The sequence below is a fragment of the Monopterus albus genome, unplaced genomic scaffold (assembly GCF_001952655.1).
Source record: "Monopterus albus unplaced genomic scaffold, M_albus_1.0 scaffold289.1, whole genome shotgun sequence".
Lineage (NCBI taxonomy): Eukaryota > Metazoa > Chordata > Actinopteri > Synbranchiformes > Synbranchidae > Monopterus > Monopterus albus.
In genome coordinates this window covers 395,359-420,582 of record NW_018128169.1, presented here as the reverse complement: position 1 = coordinate 420,582, position 25,224 = coordinate 395,359, and the positions used below count along the sequence as shown (strand labels likewise).

Sequence of the window (25,224 nt, the reverse complement as noted above, 5' to 3'; positions counted from 1 at the left end):
TGTACATACTGGTATAGAGTACATCTTATTTATAAACATTTGCATACATCTACCCTGCATACTTTTGCGTTAATATAAGAAATTGCAGATCTGGATATCATAATAAATAATACATTTAAATGCATTTATTCGTGTGCAAATCCTTATGTCAAACAACAGACATTGTTCTTCCCTCAGGCACCTCTGAACACTTCAGTGACTGAAGATGTGTTTAGCATTTTAACAGAGACACGCAGAATCCCTGTCCCCATGTTGCCAGGTAAAAGCCTCTGATAAGATGTTTGAATAAAAATAGTATAATGGTCTCTCACTTTGTGTGCTGCACTATAAGTCTTGAGGTGTTAACAAGTTCGATACCTAGCACTATGCACTATATGGTCAAAAAAAATCACAGAATGATTCAGATTTATTTACACTTCTGTCACATTTTTGCTACCATAACAGCCACATCTTTATGCCTTTTTCTTTATTTCTAATTAAGGAGAGCCTCAGGGATGCTAATGCCATGTGTAGTAATTTTTCCCACTGTCTGTAGGTTTGCCCATGAGAAACCATGGTAACTACATTGTGAAGTTGGGGAACGTTGTGCGCTGGCTGGGAGAGCAGGCGGAGGAGCTTGGAGTGGAGTTGTACCCTGGTTATGCTGCAGCTGAGGTGAGACCTCCATCAGATTTCTTCACAGATGGCAGTTTTCTTGCAATACAAATGTACTGTATGTTTTAAACACTTTTTTTTCTTCAACCCCCTTAAATTTTTCATTTTGGTTGATTCTAGGTTTACCTGTATCAGTGCCCATGTTGATTGTTAAGCCAAACATGATATAATAAAGTAATCAGTAGTACAATGCCTCTCCTTGTTCCTGTTCAGTCATTTTAGTTAAACATGTTTACAGTCCCCTCTCAGCTTCAGTTCTAAACATTTTATTTGTATTACATTTTAAAGGTTTTGTTTCATGATGATGGAAGCGTAAAAGGAATTGCCACCAATGATGTAGGCATTGCCAAGGATGGCTCACCGAAGGTACTGTACTGTAAAAACCCTCTTGTCTCTTGAGATCATCTTTACAGTATACACATGAGTAGCTTGGATACATCAGCCCTTTTGAAAAGATATAAAGGGCAAACAACCAGGAGCACAAACCTTTGTTTGTTTGAGGCATCAGGCATAAAAAAAATCCAGTTAACTGACCTCCTTTGTACATAATCGACTAAAAAACAGGGACTGTGTTTCATTTAAAAGGATGTTAGATGGTCTCTCAAAGATTTTGCTTATTCATGTAAACATTAAGTGTATCATCAGTATTTAATAGTATTTTAATATATAATGTATATTTGGACAGTATGTGGGCATTATGGTTACAGTATTTTCAGCGCATTGTTCTGTACATTATTATTCCCATTTAGAAAATTTTCTTCTCCTTTGGGTCTGAGAAGTTAGGATTTGACATTTTTGTGCTTTTTTTCTGCTTGATTATACCATATAAACATGAAAAGCAATTTAGTGAACTATTTTGTCTATTCAGTTACTTGTCATTCATGAAATGTATTCATTTTGTCTCTTGCTTTAGGATGTTTTTGAGAGGGGAATGGAGCTCCATGCTAAAATCACTTTATTTGGAGAGGGCTGTCATGGCCATTTGGCCAAGCAACTTTACAAGCACTTTAACCTACGTGAGAACTGTGAACCCCAGACTTATGCCATCGGCCTGAAGGAGGTAAGTAATCTGTGTCAGACCCATAAATCTCATACTGGAGAGAAACTTGGACACTCAGATTTGTTTTGTTTTGTTTTTGTTTGTTTGTAGTTGTGGATGATAGATGAGAAAAAGTGGAGGCCAGGCAGAGTGGAGCATTCTGTGGGTTGGCCTCTGAACAGGAACACATATGGAGGATCCTTTCTCTATCACCTGAACGAAGGAGAGCCACTAGTGGCCTTGGGTTTTGTGGTGAGTGGTGATATAAAGTGGTGTGGCAGTTGGATGTCATGAGGTAATAAATAACGGTAATAATATGGAGCACACATACCCAGTTGTCCACGTGATGTAGAGTAAAAGTCACTGGACCAGGCCACCTCCCTTCATTGCGCCAAGGTCCAATTCTGACACATGGCTACCCACTGTACACATTTTCACTGGTTGACAGGGGTTAACATGAGCAGTCTGACTGGCCTGGGGCTGTTCAGCTCCGTGTGCTGCATGGTGAGCTGCACCAAGTTGTGATGCATTTCTTCCATAGTGGTCATCAGTTTAATTCTATGGTCTAGATAAAAATGTTCTGGCTCATCGGTGTATATTATTTATTAAGCAGAAGAAATATTAATTTTTATATCCTGATTCTATATTTCTATATAAATTCTACAGTGGAAGTACATGGTAGATGATAATATGTATAATATGACTGTGTGCTCACAGTAACCCTTAAATAAAGTCATTTACATAAACTCAGAAGCACCACTGTCTCATAGCTTTAAGTCTTATTTATACCTCTGTCATTAGAGAGCCTGATTGGCAGTTTGCATTCAGACCAGATTAAATATTTTCTTGTTAGACTAATCAGTTCATAGTCATTACATGGCACTGCACAGAGCCCCTACCATAAATCCCTGGCAGGATTCACTTCCCTGACCAAGGCCTTTCTTGTCAGGGTAGTCACTTTGGCCGGACGCTAAGCACAGAAGCGGTGGTTCTACACTTATTCCATTTTTTTTTTTTTTAAATGCCTCCTTAGACCTGCAGTATAACGTGACCTTTTTGCTGTGACATGTTCACTATGAACTTCAAACAAGGTTTAACTACATCAGGGATAATACAAGTTGATTCCTAGCTGCAAAACCAAGAGTCTGAATAAATACTTAAATGAGGTATTTCAAGTTTGCACTTTATAGACTTGCATGGATTTCTGACAAAAAACTGGTACATTTTCATTTAACACTAACATAAGAAGATATGAAAAAAATACACTTGAATTTGAATTCATTCCTTAGCCACAGTGAATTTAGAAAGTAAAAACAAGCAGCTTTACAAATATTTGCCTGTTTGGTTTGTTATACTTGTTTGAAATAACTGAAATTAAAGCAGCACACCCCCTCTCACCACAGGTAGGTCTTGACTACACCAACCCTTACCTAAATCCCTTCAGAGAGTTCCAGCGCTGGAAACACCATCCGTTTGTAGCTCGCACTCTGGAGGGAGGCCACAGGATTGGATATGGAGCCAGGGCCCTGAACGAGGGAGGATTTCAGGTGCGTGTTTTTATTAACTAATTTTCATTATCAATAAGGGCAATTGTATGGCATAAAAATAGTTTATTATATTAATTTTCTATTCACAAGACCAGACTGAAATGAGCCTGTTGTGTAAGACAAATCATCATCATCATCATGAAACTGATCTAAATGTTGTGTGAAAGCAGCTGTATCACAAGATGTACTTAAAGTTTGTTAGCCTAATACAAGAAACACTCCATTAAATTGGGCCAGTGTCCCTGAAGACGTTGTTTTAAAATCATTCCTAATTTCATGTTAAAGTAAAGCATCAGCAGAATTCTAAAGAGTCTAACGTCTCTCCCAACAAATCTGTTGTTATAGTGCAGTTACACTGGAAACAAGCTGATCATTAAATCAGTCTAATTGAACTATAGAACTTTCACCACTGCTGATACGTTACTGTGTGTTTGGTTTATTTAATGTAAATATACAAGGTACTGCCTGTAAAGTGGTTGGTTTCCCTCATTTTGTTATCAGTATATTTTGGTCTGTCACTTATGTAATAACACTCTTATTGAACATAGATCAGAATGTGATTATAAATATGATTAAAATAGTTTCTTCACTAATGACATAATTCACAGCCAGGCGCTCTAGACTGTTTCAAACATATGATCAATTTTACCTGACAATAATGAAGTGCCCATATTTTAGAAATTGTCCCTGTTAAAATAATGTCACAAGAAAGTGGGTTGCCACTTAGAAATGCTTCACTGTGAAATAATAAATGAAACTAAATTACTTATAAATTACACACTAGTACAGCCACAGCTCATTCCACCATCTGCTGGATGCCTCCCAGTGGAGGTTTCCAGGCACGTCTGACCGGGAGAACACTCTGTAGCAGACCCAGAAAAGCTAGAGGGATTATATCCCCCACCTGGCCTGGGAACACCTCAGGATCCTGCAGGAGGAGCTGGGAGATGTTCCTGGGGTCAAGGCCATCTGGGCTGCATTGCTCATTCTGCTGCCACTGCGACCTGGACTTGGATAAGCAACAGAAAACTGTCTGAATATAAATAAAAGCTCACTTAAGTCTTCTTAGTCACATGCCATGAAAATTGTACTGTTTGCTGATAAATGACTGCATATACAGTATTATAGCATTATACTTGTTCAGGATACACAACACTGAGCACGTTCTAGAAATCCAGTTAGAAGTTTAAGGTCTCTAAAAGTAGAACACAAAGTTAAAATGGGCTCCTCTCCCTCTCCAGTCGATCCCAAAGCTGACTTTCCCTGGAGGGCTGCTGATCGGCTGCAGCCCTGGATTCATGAACGTCCCAAAGATCAAAGGTACCCACACAGCTATGAAGAGCGGCATGCTGGCTGCTGAGGCTGTTTTCCCCAAAGTCACAGCAGAGAGTGTGGATTCAGAGACAGCAGGTACACAAACACTCATTAACAATCAGGGCAGTAGCACTCGTTAGTATTGCACTTTAGATGCTCCTTTAAGGGCCATGACTCATTAAAGCAGACCTGACTTTGAGATGGTTTGATTTTTAATTCTTGGAAATGTGTTGACACATCTTTTTCTCCCAGGACTCCATGTTCCTGAGTATGCTGAGGCCTTGAAGAATTCATGGGTGTGGAAGGAGCTGTACGCAGTGAGAAACATCAGGCCGTCATTCCACAATTACTTTGGCCTGTAAGGTGGCATGATCTATACTGGGATTTTCTACTGGATCTTTTTTTAACACAGCGGTGAGTATCTTGGAGCAGACTACAGCTCGGTGTAGACTAATTTAGCTCCTGCTGCAGACCAGCAGTAACCGCACAATGCCGGTGGTTTGTCTTTAGGTGAGGTATGAGGTCACCTTATCTCAGCAGAGAACATCCACATTTTGTAACTGGCTGTGCTCGATCTGTCTCAGGTCTTGATGCAGACCAGCTGAAGCCAGCTAAAGATTGCACACCAATTGAGTATCCTAAGCCTGATGGAAAGATCAGCTTTGACCTGCTCTCCTCTGTGGCGCTGAGCGGAACCAACCATGAGGGGGACCAGCCCCCGCATCTAACCCTAAAGAATGACGATGTCCCAGTCTCCAGGAACCTCGCCATATACGACGGGCCTGAGCAACGCTTCTGCCCAGCAGGTAACAGCAATCTCCATCAGGCCTCTGTAGAGCATCTCCCATGTAATCTATGGGGGTACAGGTAGCAGTTATTGAATTCTTTCAACAGTCTATTAACAAAGAAAAACATCAATTAGTTTCCCTGAGCTCAAGGTAAAACTTTGATATTGTAGCCCACACCTGAACTGTCCTGTTTACGTTGATACAGAACAGAAGGTTAAAAGATTAATTCGTTGTCATTTCTGTTCATGCATTCATGATAAACTAATTACACCACAGTTAAGAACAAATTAATGAGCATCACTTCAAGTGGTTGTCTGCCTTTAGGTCAGTTAATTAAATGTCAGCAAATGATAAGCCTACAGTAAGACTGTTCAGACAAGTGTTACATTCCATTTTTATTGAATCAGCAAAGGAGGAACAGAAAAATTGTCCCCTGAAATAAATGAACTGGACTCGCTGCTCAGTACTTTATAAGTGCAAAAACAGAGGCTTGTTGATTGCAATGATGTCAACACTGACTGCTCTGTGTGTTTACACAAGTCTCCAGATTTTACACCTCAAAACTTGGATCGCTGCCACAACCTTTTGTTCAAAACCAAGCAAGTCCACAACTAATGTGGTGGCATTTTCATTAATGTTGTAAGGCTTTGACTGTGTTTATTAAGCCAGGAAGACTTTGCAGTCTCAGGTTATTGGATGTGTTCATCTTCCACCATCCAGTGCAGCAGTTGTTATTGAAAAGCTCAACTCTTTATTCTGTCTGACACTGGCACTCTTTGAATTCTCTGGAAAATAAGGCTTAATGATGTGTGGTCTTTGGCTGTGTTAACGTTTTGTTGAGAGGCCAAATGCAGTGAGACTGTTTGAGGGTTTTGTAGCCCACAGAGGCGGGGGACTAAAGCAGGACTGCAATTACTCTGTTCACATCACAGCTTTGGGTTGGCAGGGGTAATCATTTTTATAATTGGTTATGGTCTTAGCATTGTTGGCTGGCATGAATCAAGTTTTGTTTTTTCTTATAGGAATTTGTTAATGGTTATACTTGAACAAAGCAGCAGACAGTTGTGACAGCTGAAACCTGTCACCATCCTCTAAACCTTGGAGAATATAACTTGTCCTTTAAAGGCTGAGGGACAGGTTCATGGTTTATTAACCCTAACCTGTCTTTTATAGTAGAGGTTCTGTAGCTCCATAGACTAATCTGTGTTGCAGTGGTAATTTAACCATTTTTGCTGTGGCATCTCACTGTGCAGTGTCAGTATGTAAAAGCTGTTGTTTAATCATTTACATCTGCCATGAAATGCATCAAGACAACCATGTAGAACTTGCCACATGTTAAAATAGTCACAGAAATGTTGTTTTAAAAAGTGGTTACACTATGTAAACGACATGTCAAAAGAAAAAATTACTTAAACTGTGAATTGACCCCAGTTTTAATAGGCTCCTAAATATCTTTTCCCATATAATCACCAAATGTTCTCTGGACTCTGCCTTTGTCAAGCTTCAACAGTGTTCGCATCAGGTACCTTCATTTGTAAGCAGTGCTTAATTCAGAAAAGTGGGATTTTCCAGACTTCCACAATCAACTTCTTGCTACAGTGCCTTGCGAAAGTATTCGGCCCCCTTGAACTTTGCGACCTTTTGCCACATTTCAGGCTTCAAACATAAAGATATAAAACTGTAATTTTTTGTGAAGAATCAACAACAAGTGGGACACAATCATGAAGTGGAACAAAATTTATTGGATATTTCAAACTTTTTTAACAAATAAAAAAACTGAAAAATTGGGCGTGCAAAATTATTCAAATCCACATAAGGGATGACGGCAACATTCATAGATCCTGGAATGCACAATGAGGGGCAATGTTCATTCCTATTACAGAGGCCCACTGAAATTTTTTTGAGGAAAAGCTGTGTTAGACTGCATATTGTTTATAGTAAAGTATTTTTATATACAAATATAAAAATGAAAATGTTTCTGGAGTGGGACTTTAATTAATTATAGAAGTTGTGCAGAAGCTGCCCATAGCTCTACACAGTGATCCATGTGTGTACTGTATGTGTTTCTATGCTGCTCCAAATGAGTCTGTTCTGGTTCAACTTGTCTTATTAAATGAGCTTAAAAATAAAGTGACACCTTAGTTATAAAACACTGAGCAGGCTGTAACACACAAGAGTGTGTCTTAAAGATATCCATAAAAAGTGTCGTTTAAAGTTTGCCACAAGCCACCTGGGAGACACACCAAACATGTGGAAGAAGGTGCTCTGGTCAGATGAAACCAAAATCGAACTTTTTGGCAACAATGCAAAACGTTATGTTTGGCGTAAAAGCAACACAGCTCATCACCCTGAACACACCATCCCCACTGTCAAACATGGTGGTGGCAGCATCATGGTTTGGGCCTGCTTTTCTTTAGCAGGGACAGGGAAGATGGTTAAAATTGATGGGAAGATGGATGGAGCCAAATACAGGACCATTCTGGAAGGAAACCTGATGGAGTCTGCAAAAGACCTGAGTACTGGGACGGAGATTTGTCTTCCAACAAGACAATGATCCAAAACATAAAGCAAAATCTACAATGGAATGGTTCACAAATACACATATCCAGGTGTTAGAATGGCCAAGTCAAAGTCCAGACCTGAATCCAATCGAGAATCTGTGGACAGAACTGAAAACTGCTGTTCACAAACGCTCTTCATCCAACCTCACTGAGCTCGAGCTGTTTTTCAAGGAGGAATGGGCAAAAATTTCAGTCTCTTGATGTGCAAAACTGATAGAGACATACCCCAAGCGATTTACAGCTGTAATCGCAGCAAAAGGTGGTGCTACAAAGTATTAACTTAAGGGGGCTGAATAATTTTGCACGCCCAATTTTTCAGTTTTTTATTTGTTAAAAAAGTTTGAAATATCCAATAAATTTCGTTCCACTTCATGATTGTGTCCCACTTGTTGATTCTTCACAAAAAATTACAGTTTTATATCTTTATGTTTGAAGCCTGAAATGTGGCAAAAGGTCGCAAAGTTCAAGGGGGCCGAATACTTTCGCAAGGCACTGTACATTAATAGTTAATATTGTCCAGTTTAGGCTTCATTTGATCTTTAAAGAAATAAGATCATTAAAACTGTGATAAAACATTTTCAGATCTGAAGTCAGACATGTTGATCTGCTGCTAAAGACTTAAAAACCATGTTTGCTGTCAAATTTTCTTTTTTCTTGGTAACATTTGTTACTTGGCAAATCATGTTTTTGACCCTTCCTGACAAAGTGGAACACAAGGTTAAAAATATGTCACAAAAAAGGAAAAGGAAATTTGGGGTGGGGTATGTCACATCACTCGTTTCTCAGTCTGCTTTCTAACTAGTTGACTTTCTCTTTCCTCCAACCCTCCCAGGTGTCTACGAGTATGTTCCTCTGGAAACAGGAGATGGGATGAGGTTGCAGATAAACGCTCAGAACTGTGTACACTGTAAGACCTGTGATATTAAGGACCCGAGCCAAAACATCAACTGGGTTGTGCCCGAAGGCGGTGGTGGACCAGCCTACAACGGACTGTAAACCGCTTATTTCATTTTATTTTAACCTCTGTCTTAAAATAAGACTGTAACGGACAATGACATGTTCCGTGGCTAATGTGCCCAAATATGGAAGTGGGAAAAATGTAGCTGTTTTAAGTGTAACGAATCTTTTTTTTTTTAAGTAAGGGTAATAAAAGAAACCAGCATTACATTAGAGTGGAACAAGGTTATGCAACCCATTCAGAATACAGGACCTGCTGTAATATCCACAAAATGGGGATTTAAAAACTGTTAATAATTTGACAGCTTTTGAACAGCTCAGTATTGTATATACCGTAATATTGCTGATATCACAGTACAGAATAAAGAATACCTGGCTGTTGACCTTTGATTTATTGACTTTTGTAAAAATAACAATACAAACAAATGGATGTACTGGATGTGGCAGAGGACAAAATGCCTATAAAACAATACAACATGCAGTATATAACGTAGCTTTTACTGTCAGTAAAAACAGTTTTTCAGAGCAGTGGTGTCAGACTATTCCTTACAGTGAAGATTCTTGTCGGTTCCAAGCTCAAGCCATTCCCTTATAAGAATACACAGTGAGAAGTTCACTCAAGGGAAGATATCACAGAGCCTGTCACCTGAAAATACTGTACATTTCCCCCGGTTACAGACTCTCCTCTTCATAAGTACAGCTTCCCCTGTAGAGATAACTTCAAATATTGATATAACACTAATAGCAGCTGTATTATTGGGTGAAATGTTCATGCAAACATTTTGGCATAGATCTTCTTCTCTTTCTCCTTCTCCTCCTGGATTTTAAGTTGGACTTTCTTCATCTCGTTGACGATAGCTGTCAAAAAGAAACTGGTTTCACTTTGTTTGACAGAGCAAATCTACAAGTGAATTAATGAAACTAATCTAGTCATTTCTTTTTTTGCTGGATAATCTTGCACCTTGAATCGTATGGTTTCAAACTGTTCTTCATCGCCATGTGTCCACTTTGGCACAATGTCAAAAAGCAGGGAGTTCAGATTTGCTGAGAGCCAGATTCCACCCAGCGCTCTCCAGCTTTTACGTGTTACTTCCAATTAGTTCTCCTGAACAGCCAGTGCAGGTGTAGTGACAAAAGTTCACAATAACACGTGTTGTATTATTTACAGCACAGTGGATGCCAATTACTTTTGTCAGCTTTAACTCAGAAAAGTATTTCTTTTTAGAGTGGAACAGTACCGACACAGTTGGTCATGTCGTTTTCTCATGGGTCTCACTCAGTATTGGGATAAAGTTCTTTAAAAATTGGGACAAACTTGAACCATGAAATCCTTCTCAGTCAGCTAAACCCTGATTTCACCCCCTGGCAGCTGAGGGGCTTTACCAGTAAAGCACTGGTGTTTGTCTTTAGATGCTGAAATGCTTTTGTTGGATACAAAAATCACAATTTAGGAAGGTATTGTGGTTGTTTTGTCCCATACTCTTAAAAATGTCATTCTTGATCAGTAAAATAACAGGAGGGTGAAATGTTTTCTTGTTATTTTCACCCCCACTCAGTGTTTCCAGATGTACAATTTAACAATCATCAGTATCTCTAACATTACCAACAGTACCCTGAAGATATCCTACCATCCTTATCCGTATTATCCTTGTACATAAACGGGTGATAGTATTTAAGGGAATTGTAAGATGGCTGTGGCTTTTTTCCCAGAGAAGACATTTGGACATGTCACAGTAGGAAGAGTTTAGGTGCAAATAATCACAGTAATGATGGTTAAATTCCACTTATCTGCTTCTGTTTCAGGGTCCTGGTCACTGTCATGACCTACTTGGACACTTGAACAGAGCAGATTATTAATGTTATGATTAACACCTGTTTTATGGACCATGACAAGTCAAAATGTCTGCTGTGACAAAAGGCCTTTTCTGTCATTATGTAACTGTGTTCTAAAACCCACCACTATCGAAACACTGTTAATTGTTAACGCCAGGCTGTCTGCTCCCAAAATGTCAACACTTGGCTCTCTGTAATCCCAGTGCTGAGTCATCAATCAAAGTAATTCATTGTCGTTTTGCAATTCAACTGACATTTACTAAATTCAACTAGGAGGAACAACAAAACTAAGGGACCTTTTCCTGCAGTCCTGGACTATTTTTCTTCATGCTCTTGCTGAATAATCTTGTTGAATTTTGAATAATACATGTGAATACGCATGAAATGTTAAATTAACTAAATAATCAGATTGCTCACCTTTGTCTTCTGGAGCTGTTTCCTGCGCTTTCTTGAGCTCAGTCTGTCAAGACAAAAGCACAAAAACAACAAACTGACCTCAAGAACAAGACACCCGGATTCTGTCTAGTCTAGACAAGCCATGTAAATGTGAAGTAAGTATGAGCAGTCACTTGGGTCTGTCAAATGCTCAACTATATCACAGTTTCCACTGCAACTCAAGCAAATACCTCAAGCACAATCAAGTCACGTGCTGCCAATCATGACATAATCAATAAACGGACAATAACACATATCTACACACAAAAAAAACTCCCAACCTCTGATATTTTTTATTTCTCAGCAGTAGGAGACAGGGGTGCTGTGTGGACATTACCATGGCTTTGCTGTATTCCTTTAACCCCTGCCAGGCCTGAGCCCTCCGGAAAAGTGCCTTAGTGTTTACTTGGTCCAGCTGTAGAGCCTATATGACACAAATGGAAATACACATCAAAAAAGACATTGTCCTCCTTTTTTTGTTCATCAATTTAAGTAGATTTATTTATTTTTTATTTTCTCCTACCACTGGTTAGGTTGGATCTAACCAAGAATTTAAGTGCATCTGCACATATATCACATTTCTGGGAAGCTGACTTACTTCTGATTCTAAGTAGAACATAACGTATATCCCATACCATAAACGACCTAGGAATTTAGTTTTCTTTCATCTCCATTGGCTGCCTCACAACCACACAGTAGTAACAAGTGTCTGTATAACTGCTCCCAGCCAGAACACACTCACCTGTTAAACCCACAAGTTGTCCTTTTTACACTTTGATGTTTGCGAGGCTAAAACTAACAAGATAAAACTTCTTAATTATGGAGCTTTAAAGGTACCGGTAGGTGGACTCTGTTACCTTCAGATGGCACCAGGCTGTCTGTTTCTCACTGTTTCCAGTGTTTATGCTACGCTAGCTAACCAGCTGGTAGCAGTATACGTTCTTAGCATGTGGAGCCTGAATGGCACATGACCTATTCACTCTGACAGCAATACAAGAGAACCACAAAGAAAATCTGCTTCATGTGTACATTTGTTATGTTCTGGCCTGTGTCACCTCATTGCAGGTGTCCAGAGCATCCTGCCACAGCTGCATCTTCAGCTTGCAGGCTGCTGTGTTGAGGAAGCAGCTGAGGGCTACGGGCTCCAGCTTCTGCTGCCCCTCCTCCTCCAGCTGATCTCCACTCACCTCCAAGTACCTGTAGGCAGAAAAAACAGGTTCAGTCAGTGGTTCAAAATTGGATCCTGATGAGCAAGAGGCCAGGCACTATCAAGCCTAAGCTGCTTTACGGTGGGAGCAAACAAATACATGTGCATACAGTGACACCGGTGTTTCACAGACCAGTTTAGGCTGTTGGTGAGTGTTGTGCAGCAGCTGGCCAATTCAATCAAAAAAAAAAAAGTATTGATTTGACATGTAATGATCATAACTTGAGAATGAATGATGCAAATAACTAAACTGGTGCAACTTTGTTTTGTATGCTGATCTTGTCAGTCAAATTATATTTGAATTTTCAGATGAGAAAAACTGGCTCACGAAGAAAGGAACAGATGCTGGTGACCATGGAAGAGCTGTGGCCAGTGAAGCACAGTAAGACTGCCAGCTACTCATCTTTTTAGTTAATAAGGGGATGGTTCTTTTTACTGGTAATGAGTAAACGCATGAATAAACAAATCTACACAAAATTTAAGGTAATTTTAAACTATCTGTCCACTGACATGTAAATTGGTTTCTGGTGTCACCAAATCTAGTCCTTAAAAATATGTAGTATATACTTTTATGGGCAACCAATTCGCTTTAACAAATTTGGAGCCGAGTGCACCAGACACACACATGACCCACAAAGTTTATTTCAATGGTTAATAAAGGTTGTTGTGTCTTAAAGTAAATCACTCGCACAGTGATACTGTACATTACCTGAGGGCTTTGCTGTATTTGTTGACAGCAGCTTTCCAGTCTCGATTCTTAAAAAGGTTGTTTCCTATAGTCTTCACATCCTCAGCAACAGACAGAACCTTATCAACCTGAAAGTAAAAAATGCAAATGGATACTTACAAATATGAACAACTCTGTCTTTTGGACAATTTATATCTACAGGTTCAATTTTGAGAACAGACATGTCACTAAAACAAGGTCCATTGGGCAGCAAACAAAAAGTTTAGCTAGACTATTTAAACCACTTTATTTGGAAGTGAAATCAAAAGTGAGCACACCCAAAATGTCGGTAGTAGTCAATCATCCCTCATTTTGAGGACAAGCCCTCGATCTTGTTTGTTAACTCTTCTCCTCTGTGTCCAGTGTTAAACGTGTCCTGATCTTGAACTGAATTTTATATTGATCCCCTCATCTGACTTTGGCCAAGACAACAAACAGGCTCAAATGAGGCCTACACAGAAGGCTTGTGTTGTTCACCCATGTCCTTAAAGATCAAGGTCCTCACTGATACTTACATCTTTAAAGTCAATGTCAGAGTCCTCAGGGAAGTCTGGGTGGATGTCTCCTGATCCATCATTTGGGGCTACGCCCCAGCTGTCCCCGTCCTTGTGCTCACCACAGTCTGCTATGACACATGGCTGCAGAGGTGGATGTTAGCACAACTTTTAGACATTAAAGTGTCATTATAGTACACTATTTATAGTGCACCAAAACACCTGAAAACACCACCGTGGTGACCATAGTGTTAAACCAAAGATTATTAAGGATTACAATGGCACTTGGATATGTAAAACTAGGTACCATCTTTATAAAACTTAAAGATATTATTTTAGAATTAAAGTGAAAACACATACCTTTACAGGGGCATTGTCATTGGTGTCAATGGACTCCAGTATTTTCACGACTCCCATCCCTTTTAACACCTGTCCAAAGACCACATGCTTTCCGTCTAAGTGCGGCGTAGGGACAGTGGTGATGAAGAACTGTGAGCCGTTGGTGTTTGGCCCAGCATTGGCCATGCTTAGCAGACCCACCTTGTCATGCTGCATTGAAAGAAAAGAAATCATTACAAAGGAGAATTAAACAAAAATCACAATATGAACATGCACAAGAACATTTGGCAATGAAAAGATTGATCATTTCAATGTAAACTGTAAAAAAGATTGTGGGACTTTTTGTTTTTTGTTCCGTTTGCTTTTTTTTTTTTTTTTTTTTTTTTTTAGAAAATCACAAAGACCTCTGTATATTCTTCAACAACATTTATAAACCAGGACATCCTGAAGGAATATCCCTGAACGGTTATATATGCCAAAAGCCTGTAAGTGAGAAGTGTCTTGGTCTCCCTAATTTAGCAAAAAGAAAGGTAACATGATGGATGAACAAACTCCATAAATTCTTTGTAATCTTCCCTAGTAAAGTCATACAGTGTGATCAGATGTTTTACCTTATAGTGGAAGTTTTCATCCTCAAACTTCTCCCCATAGATGCTCTCTCCACCAGTGCCATTATGGTTGGAGAAGTCACCTCCTTGGATCATGAACTTCTTGATAACTGCCAAAACATTTACAGTGAAATTACGTTACCAGACAAGAAGTCTGAATGTAACTGGAGCTTTAGGCTCCTTTAAACTCAAATATTAAAAAACCTAAAGCTCAATTAGTATTTTTAAATTCCACCTCCTTACTTTGTGTTTAAAATAAGTCTCATGACTGTTAAAGCATATTTTAAGTCAGTGGGTTTTCTTTTACACTAACAGGTCAGTTTAAATGTCCAATGTTGACAGTTCTTCTGTATTTTATGTATTTGTAAATTAAACCCTGAATTTGAATCTTAGTCATCTATGTAATATTATTTATGAGAGATTGTGGTGACCTGACACCTTCAATACAACAGATTGTATTTTAAACAAGTGGTTTCAGGTCCAAGCAAATAAAAGTTCTCCAAATAGCTTAGTGGTGTTTCAGCTACTTCATGTGTGTGCATGTGTGTGCATTAGAACTTCAAGGTTTCATTCCCAAGTGAAGTTCATTATGTTGTATGCAGATATGAAGGCTGTTTACTTCTGTGGAACGGGCATCCTTTAAAGTGTAGAGGTTTCCCAGTGGATTTGCCAGTGCCTTTCTCTCCAGTGCAGAGTGCCCGGAAGTTTTCAGCGGTCTTGGGGGTGATATCGACAAACAGCTCCAAAACTATTCGGCCAGCTGTAGATAGAAAGGTTTGGTGTAATTTATCTGTACAAATTAAAACCCCTTTTATGACTAAACCATCTACAATATCATCTACTGCACAAAGGTTTGGTCCAAAACATCATAAACTTACTCTTACTTGACAACAAAGATAAAGTAGAGCAGCACATGAATGTTTTCTGGATGCATTATAGTTAAGTAACCTGACAGTGGCATCTAATCTACAGAAAAGACCTTGTCAATCAATAATATATCACAATGCATTATCTTTAAATTACCTTCAGTCCGTTAAATAATCAGTACATTGCTTATTCCAAGGTAACCAGATAATACAATTACCAGTGGTATTACAATGTTATAAAATTAGCTAACTAAATTAAGGTAGGTAGTTGGTAACAGGTGTTAACGTTACTAGAAAAAATAACCACAGGTGGCTCATGTATTCACAAGAAACAAGCTCTCTAAATAACATTCGTCTGGCTTAGAGAGTTCTCACAATAAACAGTGATTACCTATACAAATATTTTTATTTTACAAACTGCCGTATTCTTCTGCTGTAACTTTTCTAGAGGCGGGTCAATTCATCGGTCTCTAGAAGCCACCAGAACAAGCCAGGACTATGCTAAGCTAACAAAGCTAACGGTTAACCCGGCATTGAAATTTAAATTGTCCTGACCTCTTTCTCCATCGATGTCTACATCGAGAAAGACACGGGAGTTTTCAGGGTTTGAAGGCTTGTCGAATGGTGCTGGATGAGACATTTTAAGGTCAATGCTATTTTAAGACACTTGTGATAGCTACCCTAGCTAAACCCGGCCGGTGCACTGGAGCAACCTCAATGGGGCAATCCACCCACGAACGACTAAGCATGGAAACGATTCAACTTCCGATTAGAAACTTCAAAATAAAACTACTGACGACAATCCATTGTACCGCTTTTGAGTATTAAGAGGCAAATAAATAGCTCATAAATTATAGGCTATATTTCAGTTTATCTTAAAGTTATCTCGCCCTCAAAATGTGCTTTTCCCAGCCACTATTAGGAAAATAGAAATCACATCGAGCCATAGTGAATAAAAGACACATCTCTTTTCACAGCTCACATTTTCTGTTAGTCTAAGTAAGCAATAAAAATTGACGTTATAGATAAAAATCTATATCAGAATCACATTACAGTAAACTACAGTAGGCTATACCATGATATACAGTAGTAGCCTAAGCTCCATAAGTAGATTTTCTAGAAATGTATTTGATAAACAGTTAAAGTAACCAGAATAATGTTTGTTTCCTGGTGTCTGGCAAATTAAACTCTTGACACCTAAAAGGATTTCATCATAATGATGCAAAAATCATACCATGATCCAATTTAACCTTAAAGAAGTCATGCTCAGAAAAGATATTCTGACATAGGCTATCACCGTAGGAGAAGCACAGATGTAAATAAAATGAATAGCTGATTTCCACTGAAATGCTTTGGGAACTACTTACTGGGACAATTGCATATAATATTGTTAATATTACTGTAGTAACACTGGTTCATTTCCTACTGAGAAGTTAAAATGTCAGCTCAAAAATGCCTGTTTTTTTTTTTTTTTTTTTTATTTGAAACATTGCTCAGAAAGCCCCAACACTGCCAGAGGTGTTGAAGGGTTACATAATCTCAAGGTCTATATTCTCATATTGCCCAGTCCCCTTATTGTTTAGATTTTGGTTTTGAATTCTCATTGAGGCAACAGTATAGATCTCCATATTCACCAACCAAATGATTAATTATCCTGAAGCCTGTTCTGATCTGTACCAGGCAATTCAAGGCATTTCTTGTGTCATAGATAGGCTCTGAATTTATCACCTTTTACAATATTTGAAAAAAAATGTTGCCCATGGCATCCCTGTGTGAGGTGATTTAATGCTTTGTTGTCTGTAATTGGGCTGGGACAACCTCTAAGGGGTCTTAAGATAAAATCAGTCAAGATGGTTATCAAGTGGGAAGCAGAAAAAAAGGTTTTCTTCAGATTTCTACTAAACTTAGCTTTTTTTACTTGTGCAAAATTGGATAATTGTACTTCTACCAACCTCTATACATTTATTCAAAAATGTAGTCCACCTGTGCCTGTGGGTCACACAAGTAAACAATGCTTTGATTGAGAGGTCAGCTTCAATTTCCTTTTAAACCATCATTATATAATAGGTTGCTTTCAATCTAAACACTCACCTTAAAACATGCTGTGGTTGAATTTTATTGAAACATTGAAGGCATTTACAAGACTGTGTTAGTTCAGGGGTCTTTGAAGAAGTTGGGTTGCTCAGTTAAGTACATCTTAAGCAATATTTCCCCTCTAGGTTTAATTAGGTGATTTTCCAACCATTTTAGCTTATGACACCAGTTATCTACACCAGACATACTGTATGTGGGTATGATTGCTTTTGCCATGGGGCTGGATTATCAGATGCTTCTCATACAGGAATGGAAAGTCTACATTTATCTATGACAGTGTTAGAGGGGTTATCACTGTTATGTCTGAAAATAATCCCCAGTATGAGGAGATTAGTTATTGTTAGAAGTTGGACAAAGAAACTTTTTCAACTTTGTTTGCCTAGTTTATATTGTCAAGATGTACACTAGTTATGAATTCCATTGTGAATTACAACAATCAAGTGGAGTTATAAACTTTCCATGAACTTTCACAGGTGTGTGGAGCTGTGCAAGACAACAGTCTACCTGATACCAAAAATGATGTGAAGAGCTCGAGAACATGAAAAAGGAAACTATTGAATAGTCAACATGTTAATGGGATTAAAAGATCAAACGTGAAGTATCTCATTGACAGTCAGGTCCTCCAGCTGTCGGAAGTGGTAGAATGCCATCTGCTGTTAGCTCTGACTGTCTCTGTGAAACTTGGTGTTGACTTGTTGTGAGTCATCTGCCATGTTCTGTCTGGGAAGAAACAAATATGAAGCCATTAGATGCCACAAGAAATGGTGAAAAAAAAAAATCAAGGAGGATTTAATTGACACCACTGGTCCACATGTACATACTGGGGTGTTATTTTTAATTGGCTTTACATCTTCTCATATGCTGTATTTTCACACAGTCATTTATTTGTTTCTTTTATAATCTCTCACACATCCAAAAGCTGACATTCACTGGATGCAGATGACTTTGCCCATTCACAAGGATATGCTGTCTTGTTTTAAGCTGTAAGTTTCAAAGGCCCCATATACAGTATTGAGTTTTATGATTAACATCAGGAAAATTTGTTTTACAAATAAGTGAAAGTTTGTCATAAGGTAAATGAATGAAGAAACAGACTGAAGGTATTAAAGGCAGACAGTTATTGTACAACGCCTGATCCTGACTGACTGACAACAAAGGCAGCTCAAGTTACAATGATGTTCACCTGCTTGGTACAGCACTGAATGTTCAGGAGCACTACATCATATATGTGCTGGAATATATGTATATTATAGGATGGAATTGAAGCAGTGCAATAACTTTTAATGAAAACACTCAAACCCCATTTTGACTGTGGCCGTACAAATGATTGTTAATGCGTCCTATTTCATTGCTGGTATCATTGTTCTGTGTGTTTTTGTTGTATGTGCTAACATTTAGTATAAATTCCATAGTGTATTTTGTGATATTCGAGGCTTCTGATGTTTTTTTTTTTAATGCATGCAGGTTATTTCAGGAATAACAAACTATTTGGCTAACACTGAGAAAATGACATAGATTAATGTGCACTGTCTGCAACAACAATAAATGTCTAAAACCTCACAGTCTTTGTCCCATGAGGCTGTAATGCTCATTAGACAACAGAAAACAAAAATACTGAATAAATAAAAAATGTAGAAACACACACGAGTGACAAATTTAAAAAATGTTTTAGTAATGTGGTGGGTCACCACAAAACAAACAGAACTGCTTTAGTGCTTCTTAACCTAGATTCATTGTCTTTGTTATTTTTAAAGTTTATTTTACTGTAAAATGTTTTATCAAGTTTGTTAGGTGGCTGATGATGAACTCATGACAGTGTTTGTGAAATAAGTGTTGTTTAAGTAATTATAAAGTGTCATGGAGGGAAATGGGGATCTCATATTTGTAGTTACTTTGTGTTTAAGGAGTAAATAATGTAGCTTTTGTATTTATATTGTGACAGATTTTTTTTTCTTGACTGAAAAGCCTGAAGTCCTGCAGAAATGGAAGTGTTGCATTATGAATGGGCAAGTAGATAAGTTACGGTGCAGTCATTCAACACTGTGCAAGCAAACCTGAGAAGTTCTGAGCAATGGTAACAAAAGACATTAAACATGTCCAAACTGCAGGTTACAAATGTTGTCTTACTGTTTGTTCTGAAACCTGTGAGTCACTCTGTCCTCCAATGCCATCCGTATGTCAGTTTTCTGTCACAAAAAGAGGACAAATTCCAGTTAATTTATCTCTGATTTGCTTTAAAAAAAAATAATTCAGCATGTTACATCATGATAATTCTGGTTTTCCTGAGTGGGAAAATGAAAACACACATTTCTGGATATGAATGTGCAACATTTTTCACCCACAACATGTAAAATCAATATGTACAATGTCACAAGTCAACACTTATTATTTATTTAGCAAAACTAGTAACCTAACAAACTACTTGCCATAATAAAATGAAGTGTTTGCCAAACAAAATATTAGAAATTAAAAAAAAAAATCAGATCCACATTTGATAAATTGTTTGTCATATCAAGCTAATTCTCTATGAGCATGTATTCTCAGTATAACCTGTTGGTGCACATTAGCCAGAGGATAATGCCTCTACATAATCATTTGCATAAACTGCACAGGGTGGGTTCTAGCTGTACTCTACCTTAATTTGCAGATTGCTGAACAGTGTCCTGCTATTCAGCAGCTGGTTATACTGCCAGCCCCAGCCAACTTCCCCTACATAGCTCTGCTTGGGCATAGGAGGAGGGGCATGTGTTGCAGCTCGCCATAAGTAACTCAGGTCACCTGTGGCCTCAGGTGATGAGGCACCCACACCAATATAAAAAGGGAAATAATTTGATCTGGGTCTGTAATCTCCAATTCCATCTGGGCCTGGTCAGAAACAGGGGACGTGAGAAACAGAGATAATAAAATCTATGAGAAGAACCTGAATCCTGTACTTACACATGTGATTCTAGGACACAGATTAAAAAGAAAGCAAGAGACATAAAGGTTAAAGTATTGTCCAATATAAACAGCATACATTATAGAAAGTAAGAAACACCATCATTGTACAGAGGTAGTAGAAGCCATTGAAGAGAAATAAATCCCTTATGTAAAGTGAAAAAATAAAAGAATGCAGCCATTCTGCATTTAACTTAGGGCAGTTTGTAACAACAAATTATTTATCATTAGAAAAGAATTAATGTTTGACAGAGCATGAATTCTCTGTTTTTTTTTTGTTTTTTTTTTGGTTAATTGTTTTGTATGAGTAGTTAACGAGATGTTTTTTCAGTCCTCAGGAAACGTTCAAGTGCCCTCTGTCATATAATGGAACAAACACAGTAACATAAAATTTGATGTTAGCACATCACACTGTAAGTTGTCTAATGCATGAATTATGACATTGTAAGAACACATCTACATCAACAATAGCATACCTTAATATACACACTCACAAATAAAGTATGTCAACTTAATTAGGCCCTGGTTACAATGCCATCATGTCTCCAGTTACATTTATATTTGTTGGACACAGACCATGTTCTTGGATATTATATAATAGTTGTACAATGCTTTTATATTTTGCATAATCTCACAGGAAACTGTAGTCTAATGTTCCCACCAAATAGCTGTTCATACAGCATCAAAGACACTGCTTCAGTTTTACATCTAATTGCACTCAGTTGAACGACACTAGAAGCACATTCTCCCCAAGCTTCTCCTACCTGTAAAAATGATCCTTTGTCCACACTGTGGCTTTTCTGCAGCTGCTTCACTGTTTTGCATCCTTTCTTTTCTTTTTGTTATATTTGGATTCCAGCTGAATGCTAGATACACCTACATGGGCACCCTTGGGTGATAACCTGAGCCCAGCAGTGTGCTCTGTCCATGGGGTCATGGTTGGTTGTCATGCAACCGCTGGTTGCCATTACGTCAGTGCTCATGGCCTAGTTACATTCTAAAGACAGGGGAAGTTTCTGCCATTCAAGCATGTCCAATTCACATTGCATTTGATCCTAAGTTATCCCATATCACTTAATGAAATAAATAAACATGAAAAGATTCAAGATTTTATTCACCATTTATGCATAAACACAGTCTAGGCATATAGGAATTCTTGTGCAGGGCTCTCCTGGAGTCAAGTAAAGAGTTTAAAGCCCAAAGAACAAACACCTAGTCTAAATATATGATCACCCAAGAATACAAAATAGTTGATAAAATTATGGATACAGGAATAAGATAGCAGGTAAAATGGGGAGTTTAAAATATTGCACATAGCGTAATTGTATATGGTCATCGACTTAGTATGGTAATGAGGGGTTATTGCAAAGGTTTTTCACATTTTGTATTTGCCATCAGTCTTACTGCAGCAGGGAAAAAGCTGTTGTAAAATCTTGTTCTGTGTGTGATGATACTGTTTGCTCTGCTGTGCCTGAGGTTGCGGGTGCAGTTTTTGTGTCTAAGCAGAGTGTGAGCTGGGTGGAGTGGGTCTCTCTGGTTATGTTCTCTACTCTTTAGCAACAGTGCTATGTGTATATTGTGTCCATAGCAGGCAGAAAACAGAAATGCCATAAAACATTTTTGATTATAATGCCTGGGTAACATATCCCTTTGTATTCTTTGGATCCTAAACAATCTTTTTTTTTTAATCATCTTGAGTAACGACTTCATCTGAATATGTATATAATTGCATTAGTTGGTCTATTGGACTTATTATACATTTACCTTTATATATACCTTATATAGTTCATACATAATGGCTGCCAGAATTCTATCTATCTATCTATCTATCTATCTATCTATCTATCTATCTATCTATCTATCTATCTATCTATCTATCTCCCCTCTCTGCAGCATACTGCTGTAGCATGAAGTCCCCCAGGGAATTACTGCTGTCTTATCCTACCTTACCTTACACCACATACAGACACTGAGTTTTCCAGTTTTCTCTTCAGGATCTTGTGGAGGTTTAAAGTTATCATTGCAGTTCAGTAATACTGAGTTTAGAATGGCTTTTCCAAAAAGGTTCTAGAATTTTCTGTTGGTGAAAAGTGCATTGACTGGTAATATGTTTTTCAATCTGATGATTTCAACCTTGCTTTAAAGCTGACTCTCAGAATATAACGTGTGTCTGTGGCACGTAAAAATTAATTACCGTGTAATTTTCCCACAGATTACGACAAGACATTACATACTTTATTTTCTTATTTCATCCGAACCTGATTACATGTTTAATAATCGTGACATCTTGCATTTTACTGTATGAATGGATCTACGGGTGTATTCCCCTATTTAGCCCCTAGGTGGCATCAAAGACTCTTACATCGCTCTTCACCTCCCACTGCTATTCTTTACTCTTTTTTGTTCAATGGACTCACCCATGAGCCGCCCCTTGTCTAAATCTCTGTCAAGACAAAGATAGAGAACAACAGCTACACAGGAAGTGCAATGATTTTTCTTTCAGAATAAGATAATGCAATTACTAGAGTAAAGCATTTATAGTAAATGCAAAATATTAGCAAATATTAACATCGAAACACTCAGTGAATTAAATATTAGAATAAGCTAAAACCTATATCAATTTAATTATATTGTTAGACTATTATATAGTACCTGTCTGGTAAACAATGGCAGGGCACTGCAGTCCATTGCATATTATGTGTCCTAGCTGAATTTCCTTTGTATATGAAAATGTGCTATATAAATAAATTAGCCATGCCTGATATGTAATTCTCATTTGTTTCTCAGTTTAAGTCTGTTTCAATGTAAGGAACGAAAAAGACGTTTTCAGGAAAATCTCATCAACGTGTTCATTTACCACAGACTGCACCAGATATAATATTGCGCTTTGAATTTACATGAAGCACGTTGCTCTCTTTGGAGCTTTATTTTGAAAAGATTCCAAAGAGGTGCCTTAATATAATGTGTCCGACTTGACAATGGTGTGTCAGTCACCATGGTGGCACACAACAGAGCACAGTGGCGGATCTTTTTCACTTTTAGACCCATTATAAAAAAAATATAATGATTTTTCTCAGTGAATATCCCCCGGTCTATCTATCATAATGGACGCCAGGCTGTTGTTGACGGGATAACTGTTAGTCTTTAGTTTACTTTTTTGTTTGCTGGATCCTACATGGAATTTCTTTTCGTCGCTAGCTGAAGACACAAGGAATTGCTTTGATGAACACTGGTTGGAATAAAGGCACGTTTTTCACATTAACAGAATCGTTATAAGAGACTGTTTCAGCCGAGATTCTGAAAGAAGTTTCCTCTCGGAGGGACTGCTGTTGACAGCCGGTTTCGACTTGGGTAAGAGAGAGACGGACATCCCGAGGAGACCGCTCGGGTGTCTGGCTCCAGTCGTGGCCTGGCCCCGGGCACTCCCAGCTCATCTGCTAGCGGCGGAGCATAGGCGACGAGAACAAAACCAGACAGCAGAGGAACTTGTGTTGAATCAGTAATACCCGGGCCCCTGGATACTTATAACCACATTTTCTAGGACAAGGAATTCCGTATCCTCCAGACGGCGTCTTCCAAAACAATGGCGTCCTATGTGGACAACAGCTTTCGCCAGGCTGTGATGATGAATCCAGCTGAAAGGACGCAACAGGTCAGATAAAATTGTTTATTGTGCTTAACATCTAATTGAAGTTGCATTCCAAAGTGTTTCTTGTGGCTGTTTTGTCACTCACTTGCTACATTGTAACACTGCAACATCCGCCGCCTTGTAGTGTCCGAAACTGCGGCAGTGTTGTGTGCAACTGTTGCCATTCAGCCTATTCCAGTGTTACGTCTGGCGACATCCCGCTAAGACCTAACGTTATATCAGCACGGTTAACCACAGACACTTAACCCAACAGGAGGTGCATCCACGGGGGAGAATCTAACCTATCGTGTACCATAGGTTTGTGCCACTTGTTTAACGTCTGAGGATTTTGCATTTTGCATTTTGCAGAGGTTGTCTGTCTTGGGCACTGCCGAGTCTTGCATCTTGCAAAACAGACATTTTCAAGGTTGCAAAGATGTGGCTAATCCTAATTTAGCCAGCAGCCCACATTGGCTCAAAACAGACGTTGTTCCCAGCCATTTGTGGTGGATCAGGGGACGGTTTAAACTCATTCTGAGCTAGGCCTAATGTTGGTATTCTTTTCTAGCTTTTGCATTTCCAGGGGCCCAGTAAACAAGGCCTGCTGTTCGTTCCTGAAACCACCTCGGTATCATCTGATAATGCCAATAGTTTCCTCGCTTGGATGACTTCTGAACATGCTGTAGGCTATTATTGTTATCCTTGCTTGAACCACACTTGCATGGCTCCAGATATTAGCAGTAATGTTTTATACATGGAGAATAAATCCAACGTGGCTCCAAAGACAGTGTCATTTCATTGGAGCACTGGCTCCACTAGGATGCTGATGTAGCAAAGGCTTCACACACAATGGACAATCAATAGACCACCACATAAACCAGTGGGCTACAGCTAGTGGCACAGCGGCCTGCCTGTCTGTGTGACATGGAGGAAATAATTAGGGTGTCACTGATGGCTTGTTAACACTATAGGCCTATGATCTTTACAGCTTTATGCAGATATGGGTGCCAATGGGATTTATGGAAACTAACACAAGGATACAGAATCTGGTTGGCATCTGTGGCAGCAGTGTTCATGCAAGATAGGACCGAGAATATGTGTGTTGGAATAATAATAATAATAATTATTATTATTGTCATCCCCATAGATTACAAAGTACCTGTCACTATTTTGAAAACATTCAATTAACTATCATA

The 25,224-nt window shown here is 38.6% G+C and overlaps 4 protein-coding genes across 13 annotated transcripts in view; 2 read left to right on the top strand and 2 right to left on the bottom strand.

The window, feature by feature from the left end:
• etfdh (electron transfer flavoprotein dehydrogenase) overlaps nt 1-9,163 on the top strand; it is a 13,191-nt gene extending 4,028 nt beyond the window's left edge. The window contains 10 exon segments of the mRNA XM_020622823.1: nt 178-259; nt 536-654; nt 943-1,020; nt 1,568-1,714; nt 1,805-1,945; nt 3,097-3,240; nt 4,482-4,650; nt 4,807-4,968; nt 5,139-5,360; nt 8,736-9,163. Of these exon segments, the coding sequence (XP_020478479.1) occupies nt 178-259; nt 536-654; nt 943-1,020; nt 1,568-1,714; nt 1,805-1,945; nt 3,097-3,240; nt 4,482-4,650; nt 4,807-4,968; nt 5,139-5,360; nt 8,736-8,899 (1,428 nt within the window). The 3' untranslated portion in view covers nt 8,900-9,163.
• A 74-nt stretch (nt 9,164-9,237) lies between these two features.
• ppid (peptidylprolyl isomerase D) lies at nt 9,238-16,134 on the bottom strand. Its single transcript, XM_020622824.1, has 10 exons — nt 15,925-16,134; nt 15,123-15,263; nt 14,507-14,613; nt 13,917-14,105; nt 13,578-13,700; nt 13,045-13,151; nt 12,184-12,325; nt 11,466-11,552; nt 11,111-11,153; nt 9,238-9,718 (listed from the first exon to the last, which is right to left on the bottom strand). The coding sequence occupies exons 1-10, from the start codon at nt 16,007-16,009 to the stop codon at nt 9,630-9,632; spliced, it is 1,113 nt and encodes a 370-aa protein (XP_020478480.1). The 5' UTR covers nt 16,010-16,134; the 3' UTR covers nt 9,238-9,629.
• A 1,335-nt stretch (nt 16,135-17,469) lies between these two features.
• spmip2 (sperm microtubule inner protein 2) lies at nt 17,470-21,225 on the bottom strand. The gene is made up of 4 exons (XM_020622821.1): nt 21,165-21,225; nt 20,099-20,328; nt 19,591-19,649; nt 17,470-18,183 (listed from the first exon to the last, which is right to left on the bottom strand). Exons 1-4 carry the CDS (start codon nt 21,223-21,225, stop codon nt 18,120-18,122), a joined length of 414 nt encoding a protein of 137 aa, XP_020478477.1. The 3' UTR covers nt 17,470-18,119.
• A 2,177-nt stretch (nt 21,226-23,402) lies between these two features.
• The window catches only part of rapgef2b (Rap guanine nucleotide exchange factor 2b), a 110,052-nt gene continuing 108,230 nt past the window's right edge, over nt 23,403-25,224 (top strand). For all 10 annotated transcript variants that reach the window (XM_020622834.1, XM_020622828.1, XM_020622829.1 and 7 more), the window contains exon 1: nt 23,403-24,052. In XM_020622834.1, coding sequence (XP_020478490.1) covers nt 23,984-24,052 — 69 coding nt within the window. In that variant the 5' untranslated portion in view covers nt 23,403-23,983. The remainder of the gene's footprint in view (nt 24,053-25,224) is intronic.